Source organism: Scyliorhinus canicula, chromosome 8 (assembly GCF_902713615.1).
Source record: "Scyliorhinus canicula chromosome 8, sScyCan1.1, whole genome shotgun sequence".
Lineage (NCBI taxonomy): Eukaryota > Metazoa > Chordata > Chondrichthyes > Carcharhiniformes > Scyliorhinidae > Scyliorhinus > Scyliorhinus canicula.
In genome coordinates, this window is record NC_052153.1 from 126551849 (window position 1) to 126563430 (window position 11582).

General features: G+C 50.8%; 1 protein-coding gene across 9 annotated transcripts in view; it reads right to left on the minus strand.

Annotated features, from left to right (window-relative positions):
- The window catches only part of rgmb (repulsive guidance molecule BMP co-receptor b), a 227509-nt gene extending 217334 nt beyond the window's left edge, over positions 1–10175 (minus strand). For 6 of the 9 annotated variants that reach the window (XM_038805205.1, XM_038805208.1, XM_038805200.1 and 3 more), the window contains exon 1: positions 9989–10173. Coding sequence is in view for 1 of the 9 variants with exons in the window: in XM_038805199.1 (XP_038661127.1) it covers positions 9989–10060 (72 nt within the window). In the remaining 8 variants the exon portion in view is untranslated. Of the gene's footprint in view, positions 1–9988 lie in introns of all 9 variants that reach the window. The other 3 variants (XM_038805207.1, XM_038805198.1, XM_038805199.1) reach the window with 2 other exon arrangements.
- Positions 10176–11582: the final 1407 nt, after the last annotated feature.

Consider the following 11582-nt stretch of genomic DNA (forward strand, 5'->3'; position numbering starts at 1 on the left):
AATCTGTGTCCATATGCAGCAAGTCCTTGATAATACTCGCCCGTTGGCTGACAAATGGCAAGTAATTCACATCAAATAAGTGCCAGGCAATAACCATTTCCTACAAGAGAGAATCTAACCATTTTCCCATTCAACAGCAATACCGTCACTAGATTTTCCACCATCAACATCCTGGGGGTTTACTATTGACTGAAACCTAACCAGACCAGCCATATAAATACTGTGGCTACAAGAGCAGATCAGAGGCTGGGAATTCTGTAGTAACTCACCTACTGATTCATGAAAGCATGTCCACCATCTGCAAGGCAGGAGTCAGGAGTTTACAAAGATACAGAGAAGATAGGAGCAGAAGGAGGCCTTTTGGCCCTTCGAGCCTGCTCCGCCATTTATCACCATCATGGCTGATCATCCAACTCAATAGCCTAATCCCGCTTTCTCCCCATAGTCTTTGATCCTATTCGCCCCAAGTGCTATATCTAGCCACCTCTTGATAATATATTCAATGTTTTAACATCAACTACTTCCCGTGGTAATGAATTCCACAGGCTCACCGCCCTTTGGGTGAAGAAATGTCTCCTCATCTCTGTCCTCAATGGTTAAACCCTGAATCCTTAGACTGTGACCCCTGGTTCTGGGCCACCATCGGGAACATCTTCCCTGCATCTACCCTGTCTAGTCCTGTTAGAATTTTATGAGTCTCTATGAGATCGCCCCTCATTCTTCTCAACTCCAGCGAGAAAAATCCTAACCTAGTCAATCTCTCCTGATATGACAGTCCCACCATCCCTGGAATCGCTGCACTTCCTCGAGAGCAAGATCATCCTTCCTCAGAAACGAAGACCAAAACTGCACACAATATTCTTTTTTGTTGAGAAAATATTTTATTGAAGCATTTGTAATTTTCACAGTTTAACACATTAACATTTCTTAAACAACCACGTGGGCTGACAGCCGCAAAAAAACCCTAAAAAACAATGTCCCCAACCACCGCCGTCCTATTCCCTAATTACCCGTATACTGAGTTCCCTGTCCATATCTAACACTGCCATGCCTTCTGTTTTCTTCGCCCCCCCAACCCCCTTACTGCTGACGTTCAATTTTCTTTGAATAAGTCGATGAATGGTTGCCATCTCTGGGCGAACCCCCAAATTGATCTTCTCAATGCAAACTTCATATTTTTCCAGGCTGAGAAAGCCTGCCATATCGCTGACCCACACACCCGACTTCGGGGGCTCCGAGTCCCTCCACCCCAGCAAAATCCGTCTCTGGGCCACTAGGGAGGAGAAGGCCAGGGCATTGGCCTCCCTTTCTCTCCCCCCCCCCCCCCCCCCCCCCCCCCGCCCCCCCCTTGGCCCCCGGATCATCCGAAATGCCAAATATTGCCAGTTCTGGACTCGGAGTTACCCTCCCTTCCAGGACATCTGGCATAATGTCCGCAAATCCCTGCCAGAATCCCCTCAACTTCAGATATGCCCAGAACATATGTACATGGTTAGCCAGGCTACCCCCCAAACCGGCCACATCTGTCCTCCACCTCATCAAAGAACCTGCTCATCCGGGCGACCGTCATGTGGGTCCTGAGGACCACTTTGAACTGGATCAGGCTAAGTCTGGCACAGGACAAGGATGAATTGACTCTCTTCCAAGGTTTTGTCCCACTTTTCCATTTCCAGCTCTCTTCCCAGCTCCTCTTCCCACTTCCGCTTCACCTCCCTGATCAGGGTCCCTGCCCGCTCCATCAACATCTCCAAAATCCTCCCGTCTCCAACTCCAGTTTTTGACATCACCTTCTCCTACAGTCCCGTCAGAGGAAGGCGAGGAAAGCTTGGAACCTGCCTTTGTACAAAGTCCCGCACTTGAGGGTATTGAAACCCATTCCCGCCCGGTAGCTCAAACTCCTCCTCTAGTTCCTTCAAGGTCGGAAAGCCCTCCTGGATAAATAATCCCCAAATCTCTCAATCGTTGCCTGCTGCCACCTCCTGAAGCCCCCATCCAGCCTCCCAGGGACAAACCGGTGATTGTTACAAATCGGAGACCACACTGACACCCCCTCCAATCCAGTGTGCTGCCTCCATTGCCCCCACAGCCTTAGGGCCGCCGCCACCACAGGGCTTGTAGAGTACCAGGCCAGGGAAAATGGCAGGGGCGCCGTTAGTAAAGCCTCCAAACTCATACCCTTGCAGGATGCCGCTTCCACTCGCTCCCAGGCCGACCCCCCCCCCACTATCCCTCCCCCACTACCTACTTCCTGACCGTCAATATGTTGGTCGCCCAGTAATAATTAATAAAGCTCGGGAGGTGCAGGCCCCCCTCTCTGCGACCCCACTCCAGCAGTGCCCTCTTTACTCTCGGGGTTTTCCCCACCCATACAAAACCTATAATCGCCACGTTTATTTTTCTAAAAAAAAGCCTTTGGGACAAAAATCGGAATGCTTTGAAAAAAGAAAAGCAGTCTTGGATGGACTGTCATCTTCACCGTCTGGACCCTTCCCGCTAGCGTCAGCGGGGGCATGTCCGATCTGTGGAAATCCCTTTTCATTTGGTCGACTGCTTTGCCCGGATTTAACTTGTGGACCTGCCCCACTCTTTAGCCACTTGAATCCCTAAATATCTAAAACTCCCCTTTACCACTTTAAAAGGTAACGCCCTCAGTCTCCTTTCCTGCCTCCCTGCCTGGATCAAAAACATCTTGCTCTTTCCCGTATTTAACTTGCAGCCTGAAAATCGCCCAAATTCCCCTCGTACCGCCATGATTTCGGTCATCCCCCCGACCGGGTCTGTAACATAAAGCAGCAAGTCATGCGCATAAGAGAGAAACCCTGTGCTCTCCTTTGGCTTCTGTTTTTTTATGCTTTCATTTCACAGTTAGATAGTGAAACTGAGATTTGCCTACTCGCCCAAACTCTTTAGATCATGTTGTAGGATCTCTGCATCGTCACAGTTCACCCTCCCACCCAACTTGGTATCACCTGCAAACTTTGTTACTCATCCAAATCATCAATATATATTGTGAATATATATTCACAATGGAATACTCTCCACTCGCCTTGATGAATAAAGCTCCAACACTCAAGAAGCTTGATACCATCTAAGACAAAGCAGATCATCTGATTAGCACCTCATCCACCATCTTAAATGTAATTTAACTGCAGCACACAGTGGCAGCAGTATATACCATCTACAAGGTGCACTACAGTAACTCACTAAAGCTCCTTCCAAACCCATGAACTTTATCACCTGGAAGAACAAGTGCAGCAGACACATGCAAATGCCAAGACCGGCAACTTCCCCTCCAAGCCACAATATCAATCTAACTTGGAGCTATATCACTGCCACTGGGTCAAAAACCCTGGAACTCCTTCCCGAACACAGTATGGTTGTAACTGCACGACATGGATGGTTCAAAAAGACAGCTCACCACCACCTTGAAAGAAATTAGGAATGGGCAATAAATGTTGGCTTGGCCATTGATAGTCACATAGCATGAATAAATAAAACTCACCATTACCTATCAGAATAAAAATTAATTGTGGCTATTCTTCACATCATTTTGCCATTTTTCCTTGCAGCATTTATGGACATTTTGAAAAGTTAACAGTGAATGTAAATAACCACATCTAGAGACTAGTCAGGAAAGAAGCTCTCTCTCCTAAAGATACTTGATTAAAAAGTACTATCAGCCTATATTTGACTCTCCCATCCTTCCTCGTGTAACTATCAGCAAAATCCTCAACTGCATACCTCATACGCCTATCTAGCTTCCCCTTAAATACATTGTTATACTATTAATCTCAGCTACTTTCTGGCCACTCTCTGGGTGGAGAAGTTTAATTTGAATTCTGTATTTGATTTTTTGGTGACTTTCTGATAGTCTCTAATTATAACCTATAAGTAGAAACACACGCTTTGTATCTACTTGGATCATAATTTTATAGGCCTCCAATAGGCCATCCCTCAGTCATTTTAGGATAAAAGAGAAGCAACCTGTTCATCCTCTCTGATTCACTGTGAAATGAAAGCATAAGAAAACAGAAGCCAAAGGGGAAATACACATCCAGATGCCACAGCATAGAATATCATTCCCTTACATCAGCAACTCTTTCACATCACAACTGGGAGTGATCTCCCAGTGGCTCATCACTCCCATGACATCAGACCAGGAAATGATCTCCCATTGGCTCACTATCTCAGTGACATCAGATTAGGGAATGATCTTCCATTGGGTCACCAAGTCAGTGAATCAAGAACATGAAATAGGAGCAACATCAGTCCACTGAGTTTGCTTCATTCAATACAATCATGGCTGATCTTGGACTTTAACTCCAGTTTCTCCTACTCCCCATATCCCGAGTTGCGCAGACACCAAAATCTGTCCATCTCATCCTTAAATATATTTAATGATGAAGCGTCCACAACCCTCTGCAGTAGAAAATACCAAAAATTCACAACCCTCTGAATGATGTAACTGCGCTTCAGCTCAGTCCTAAATGATGAACCCCATTGATGAACCATCAATCAAACGCGAGACGAGTTTCTGTATAAAAGTTAGACTTTAATAACCTAGAGGTTAGCCATGCGGTCAACTACAGTAAATGGACGACCGCCGGGCGTTCTGGCTATTTATACCATGATCTGGAGGCGTGGTTAACTCAGCCTCTCGACCAATCGGAGAGCTGCTACATGACTGGTCTCAACCAATCGGTCGAGAGGCACATGACCGACCAGTGGTAAGCCGGTGTTCTGCACCAATGGCAGACAGCTATGCAAATCATACCACCACATTCACCCCTTGCGGAGAAAGAAGCCCGGGGGGGGGGGGGGGGGGGGGGGGAAGAGAGAGAGAACTGGTGGTATGAGTAGCAGCTAGAGAAGGGACAAAAAAAAATTCTTATCTTTTTATTTTTTTTTTGGCTTCCCACTGACCCAGACAATTAACAATACTACAAAATGTCCCAACAAGGTCCATGGAGTTGTTGTAAATTAAATCGATTCGATCAATCTTTTCGTGGCCCGTGACGTTCTGACAGACCGCCGCAGTGGAGTAGGTGACGACGGTTCAGCCGATGGTGGTGGTTCCGCTGACGTCCTGGAGTCCGAGAGCAATGTCCTTGAACACTCTCCGTCACCCGAGCTGGTGGTGGAGACGCCGTAGACGAGGAAGGGGTGGCCAGGGGGAAAAAAACAGGGGGGGGGTCTGTGGTGAAGGGGGTGGAAGGCCGCACGCTGGCGAGTGCCAGGTCTCGGAGGGAGACCGTGTCCTGCCAACCGTCGGGGTACTCCACATACGCATACTGCGGGTTAGCGTGGAGTAACTGGACTTGTTCCACCAACGGGTCGGACTTATGCACCAGCACATGCTTCCGGAGCAAGATGGGTCCGGGGGCGGCCAGCTACGTCGGGAGAGGGGATCTGGAGGACGACTTCCTGGGGAAAACAAGAAGACGTTCATGAGGTGTCTGATTTGTTGCGGTACAGAGGAGTGAGCGGATAGAATGTAGGGCATCGGGGATAACCTCTTGCCATCGGGAAATAGGGAGATCTCTGGACCGGAGGGCCAGTAGTCTGGTCTTCCAGATGGTACCATTCTCCCGCTCGACCTGTCCGTTACCCCGGGGGTTATAGCTGGTCATCCTGCTAGAGGCAATGCCCCTGTTGAGCAGGAATTGATGCAGCTCGTCACTCATAAATGAGGACCCCCGATCGCTATGTATGTACGCGGGGTAGCCGAACAGGGAGAAGATGGAGAGGAGGGCCTTAATGACGGTCGATGTGGTCATGTCGGGGCAGGAATAGCGAAGGGGAAGCGGGAGTATTCATCGATCACCGTCAGGAAGTAAATGTTGCGGTTGCTAGAGGGAAGGGGCCCCTTGAAGTCAATGCTGAGACGTTCGAAGGGGCGGGATGCTTTGATCAGATGTGCGCGCTCGGGGCGGTAGAAGTGCGGCTTGCACTCTGCGCAGATGTGGCAGTCACGGGTTACTGTCCTGACTTCCGCGATGGAGAAAGGCAGGTTGCGGGCCTTAATGAAATGGTAGAGACGGGTCACCCCTGGATGGCAGAGGTCCGCGTGGAGGGAGCGGAGGCGGTCTATCTGCGCGCTGGCGCAAGTATCGCGGGACAGGGCATCAGGAGGCTCATTGAGCTTCCCAGGACGATACAAGATCTCACAGTTGTACGTGGACAACTCGATCCGCCACCGTAAGATCTTGTATTCTTAATCTTGCCCCTTTGTGCATTATCAAACATGAAGGCTACTGACCGTTGGTCTGTGAGGAGGGTAAACCTCCTGCCGGCCAAATAGTGCCTCCAATGTCGCACAGCTTCGACTATGGCCTGGGCTTCCTTTTCCACAGACGGGTGGCGGAGTTCGGAAGCCTGGAGGGTTCTGGAGAAGAAGGCCACGGGTCTGCCCGCTTGGTTCAGGGTGGCCGCCAGAGCTACTTCTGATGCGTCGCTCTCGACCTGGAAGGGGAGGGACTCGTCGGTGGCGCACATCATGGCCTTTGCCATGTCCGCTTTGATGCGGCTAAAGGCCTGGCAGGCCTCTGTCGACTGTGGGATGGTCGTGGTTTGAATGAGAGGACGGGCCTTGTCAGTGTAATTGGGAACCCATTGGGCGTAGTAAGCGAAGAAACCCAGGCAGCGTTTGAGGGATTTGAGGGTATTGGGGAGAGGGAGTTCCATCAGGGGACGCATGCGTTCGGGGTCGGGGCCTATCACTCCGTTACGCACTACGTAGCCGAGGCTGGCTAGACGGTCGGTGCTAAACACGCACTTATCCTTATTGTATGTGAGGTTAAGGAGTTTTGCGGTTTGGAGGAATTTCTGGAGGTTGGCGTCATGGTCCTGCTGGTCGTGGCCGCAGATGGTGACATTATCGAGATACGGGAAGATAGGCCGTAATCCGTACTTGTCGACCATTCGGTCCATCTCCCGTTGGTAGACCGAGACCCCATTTGTGACACCAAATGGAAACCTAAGGAAGTGGTAGAGGCGCCCATCTGCCTCAAACGCGGTGTATTTGCGGTCACTCGCGCGGAGGGGGAGCTGGTAGTAAGCGGACTTAAGGTCCACCGTGGAGAAGACTTTGTATTTCGCGATATCGTTTACCATGGCGGAAATATGGGGGAGAGGATACGCGTCCAGTTGCGTAAACTGGTTGATGGTCTGGCTAAAGTCGATGACTATCCGGTTTTTCTCCCCAGTCCGGACCACCAGCACTTGGGCTCGCCAGGCAATGTTGCTGCCCTTGATGACCCCTTCCGTCTGCAACCTCTGGACGTCGGACCTGATGAAGGACCGGTCCTGGGCGTTGTACCGTCTGCTCCGTGTCGTGACGGGTTTGCAATCGGGGTGAGATGAGCAAACAAGGAGGGGGGGTCCACTTTGAGGGACGCAAGGCTGTAGACAGTGAGGGGGGGTATAGGGCCGCCGAATTGGAAGGTCAAGCTCTGCAGGTTACACTGGAAGTCCAGTCCTAGGAGTGCCGGTGCGCAAAGGTCAGGCAGGACAAGGAGTTTGTAATTTTTTTAAAACCTTCCCTTGGACCGTGAGGTCCGCGATGCAGCAGCCGGTGATGCGGACGGAGTGCGAACCTGAGGCTAACCCGATTTTGTGTTTTACAGGATGGACAGGGAGCGCGCAGCGTCTTACCGTGGCAGGGTGAACAAAGCTTTCCGTGCTCCCGGAGTCCAGCAGGCAGCCCGTCTCGTAGCCGTTGAGGTGGATCAGCGTTGTTGTTTTGGCGAGTGTGCGTGGTCGTGACTGGTCGAGTTGAATGGCCGCGAGCCGTGGAGAAGAACCATCATCACAGTCGTCGTCGCCCGAGTAGTAGCTGGCAGAACTGGCAGTAGCTGGACCCGACGTGGAGTCAGCGCCCCAAGATGGCGGCGCCCGCGGTGCCCTCGTGGTTAGCGGTGCCGGCGGGCCGACCGGAGCGGGGGCAGAGAGGCGCGCAGGCCAGGCGCAGGGGCCCGGGGGCGGCGAGGAGAGAGTTGCGCAGTGCGCTGGGGGGGCCCGGAGGAGAGGGGGAGGTACGCAGGCCGGGCGCAGAGGCCCGGGGGCGGGGGGGGGGGAAGAGATTGGTGCGGCATACTGGAGGTGCCAGCAAGGGCCCGGAGGGGGGGGATCCCCGGTCGTTGCGCGGTTCAGCAGCGACTGATTTGGCCTGGCAGACAGAGAAGTGGCCCTTCTTCCCGCAGCTCTTACAGAGGGCAAAGCGGGCTGGGCAGCGCGGGCGAGGGTGTTTCGTGAACCCACAGAAATAGCAGCAGGGCCCCGTGGACTTGTCGGGGCATCCCGCGGCGCAGGCCTGAGGGAGGTCGGGAGCGGCGGATGGCGGTGGGGAAGCGTGCCAGGAGGCCCAGGGTGATGCAGCGCGGCTGGGGACATAGGCGCGGGCGTTTAAATCGGCGACCTCCAGGGAGGTGGAGAGAGTCCGTGCCTCAGTTAGCTGAGGTCGTCTTTCTCCAGCATCCGCTGGCGGATAGCGGCAGACTGCTTCCCAGCCACGTAAGCATCTCTGATCAGAAGTTCCATGTGCTCCGTGGCTGAAACTTGGAGGCAGGAGCAATTCCTCCCCAGGACAGCGAGGGCCTTGTAAAATTGGTCTAATGACTCACCGGGGAGCTGTTGTCTGGTGGCCAGCAGATGTCGGGCGAATACTCTGTTGACTGGTTTAAGAAACTGTCCATTCAGCTTATGCATGGCCGCATCGTAATCTTTTTCTTCCCTGATCATCGCGTAGGCTGCCGTGACCACGCTGGAGTGGAGGATGTGAAGCTTCTGTGCCATGGTGGGGGGGCTGTTTGCAGACGCCAGGTATCCCTCGAGACATGCCAGCCAATGTTGAAAGATTTCTGAAGCGTTCTGAGTTTGCGGGCTGATGCGGAGGCATTCGGGCTTGATCCGGAGCTCCATCTTCAAAATTCTAGCTTATTAAATTGATGAACCATCAATCGAACGCGAGACGCATTGCTGTACAAAAGTTAGGCTTTAATAAGCTAGAAGTTAGCCATGCGGTCAACTACAGTAAATGGACGACCGCCGGGCCTTCTGGCTATTTAGACCTCGATCTGGAGGCGTGGTTAACTCAGCCTCTCGACCAATCGGAGAGCCGTCACATGACTGGTCTCAACCAATCGGTCGAGAGGCACATGACCAACCAGGGCCAATGGTAAGCCGGTGTTCTGCACCAATGGCAGACAGCTATGTAAATCATACCACCACACCCATATCCTGAGACTGTGACCAGTGTAAACAACAATAATCACTCCAGTGAGTGATTCCCCCATTGGCTCACCAGCTCGGTGACATCACAAAGGTCAGCAGTGATGTTATGGATTCACTGTTGGGCCAATCCAGAGCTGCCCAGGTTCTACCTGTCGCCCACCTGTTCCCCCCTCATGTCAGCACTGGCACTGCCGACTCTGAACTCTCTGCGCACCCGGTACTCAGAACTCCCACTTCATGGTAGCACAGTGGTTCGCACTGTTGCTTCACGGGACCAGGGTTCAATTCCCGACTTGGGTCGCTGTCTGTGCAGAGTCTGCACATTCTCCCCATGTTCCTCCGGGTGCTCCGGTTTCCTCCCACAAGTCCTGAAAGACATCCTGTTAGGTGAATTGGCCATTCTGAATTCTCCCTCAGTGTAGTCGAACAGGCGCCGAAGTGAATAGAGGAATTTTACAGTAACTTCATTGCATTGTTAATGTAAGCCTACTTGTGACACTAATAAAAGATTATTATTTATCACAAGACATGTCCACAGCTCGAGGCCTCTGTCCCTCCAAGTAAAGCTGAGAATCCCAACATCACATCGAAAGATGCCTCCCATCATTCTTCACCTTTCAGCCCCAATACTGCAGCGAATAATCTGTGACATTGATCGAAGGTTTTATCGCATTCTTAAACCATTTTTGTGCATCTGTTGAGGAACACATTGTAAATCTGCTGTAACGTACACAGCCCAAACTGAATGAAAACTTACCACATCGGAGGTCAGAAATGTTCGGAATACAGGCTCCCAAAGAAACCGAACAGTATGCAGCAACCTCTGCATTGCTCGCGCGTTTCTTTTCCACTCTAACCTGGGGAGTGCTGCAGCTTCATCTCTGATCGTGAAGGCTCAGATCCTTCTCAACAACATAACGGGCGCAGCCATGTTACAACCATTCAATGCGCCTGCGCAGCGAGCGGCATGGCGGGAGCTGTAGTTTTATATGTTTTAAAGAACAAGACGCGACTCCGCCAGTTCGTCCCAACCGGACTACAACTCTCACACCGTACTGCACAGCTGCCACTGCACCGCACTCCTGCTGTGGGCATTGCCAAAGTGAGCTCCAATTGGAAGAGTGAAATTTATTTTATTTCAGAAGTGCCAGCTCACACACAATATCTTTGATGAAAGCAAAATACAGTGGATGCTGGAAATGTGAAATAAAAAGAGAAAATGCTGGATACACTGAGCAGCATCTGTGGACAGAGAAACAGATAATGTTTTGAATCCGTCTGACCCCCTTACAGAGCTGAGAAGGGATGGAAATGAGATGAATTATATACTTGGCGAGGGGGGTGTAGGGTAGAATTTAAGTCGGTGATAGATTGGAGCTCAGGAGAGATTGACAAAGATGTCATGGGCATAAGGCAAAGGCGCTTTTAATAGAGTCATAGAGTGTCACAGCACAAAAAAGAGGCCCCTTGGCCCATCGTGTCTGCACCACCATCAAACACCAATCTATTCCAATCCCATTTTCCAGCACCTGGTCCGTAGCCTTGCATGCTATGGTGTTTTAAGTGCTCATCTAAATGTTTCTTCAATGTTGTGAGGTTTCCTACCTCTACCACCATTTCAGGTAGTGAGTTCCACATTCTTACCATCCTCTGGGTGAAAACATTTTTCCTCAAATCCCCTCTATATTGCCTGCTCCATGATTTAAATCTGTGTCCCCTGGTTATTGACCTTAAGTGGAACAGCTTCTCCCTATTTACCCTATCTATGTCCCTCATAATTTTGTTCACCTCGATCATGTCCCCCATCAACTTTATCTGCTCTTAGGAAAACAACACCAGCCTAGCCAGCCTCTCTCTTCACAGCTGAAATTCTCCAGCCCAGGCAATATCTTGGTGAATCTCCTCTGCATCCTCTCTATGCAATCACATCCTACAGTGTGGCGACCACAACTGCACACAGTACTCTAGCTGTGACCTAACGAGCGTTGTATTCAGCCCCATCATAACCTCCCTGCTCTTATATTCTATCCTCATTATATCCTCATATCCTCAGCTAATAAAGGCAAGTATTCCACATGCTTTCCACCTTATCTACCTATCGTGCTGCTTTCAGGGAGCTTTGGACATGCACCCAAGGTCTCTCTGATCCTCTGTACTCCCTAGCATTGTACCTTTCACTGTGTATTCCCTTGCCTTGTTAGTCCTTGCAAAATGCATTAACTCACACTTGTAGGGGTTAAATTCCATTTACCATTGCTCTGCCCATCTGACCAGCCCTTCCATAACATCCTGGAATCTAAGGCTTTCCTCCACACTATTTACCGCACCACCATTTTATTTGTCATCAACAA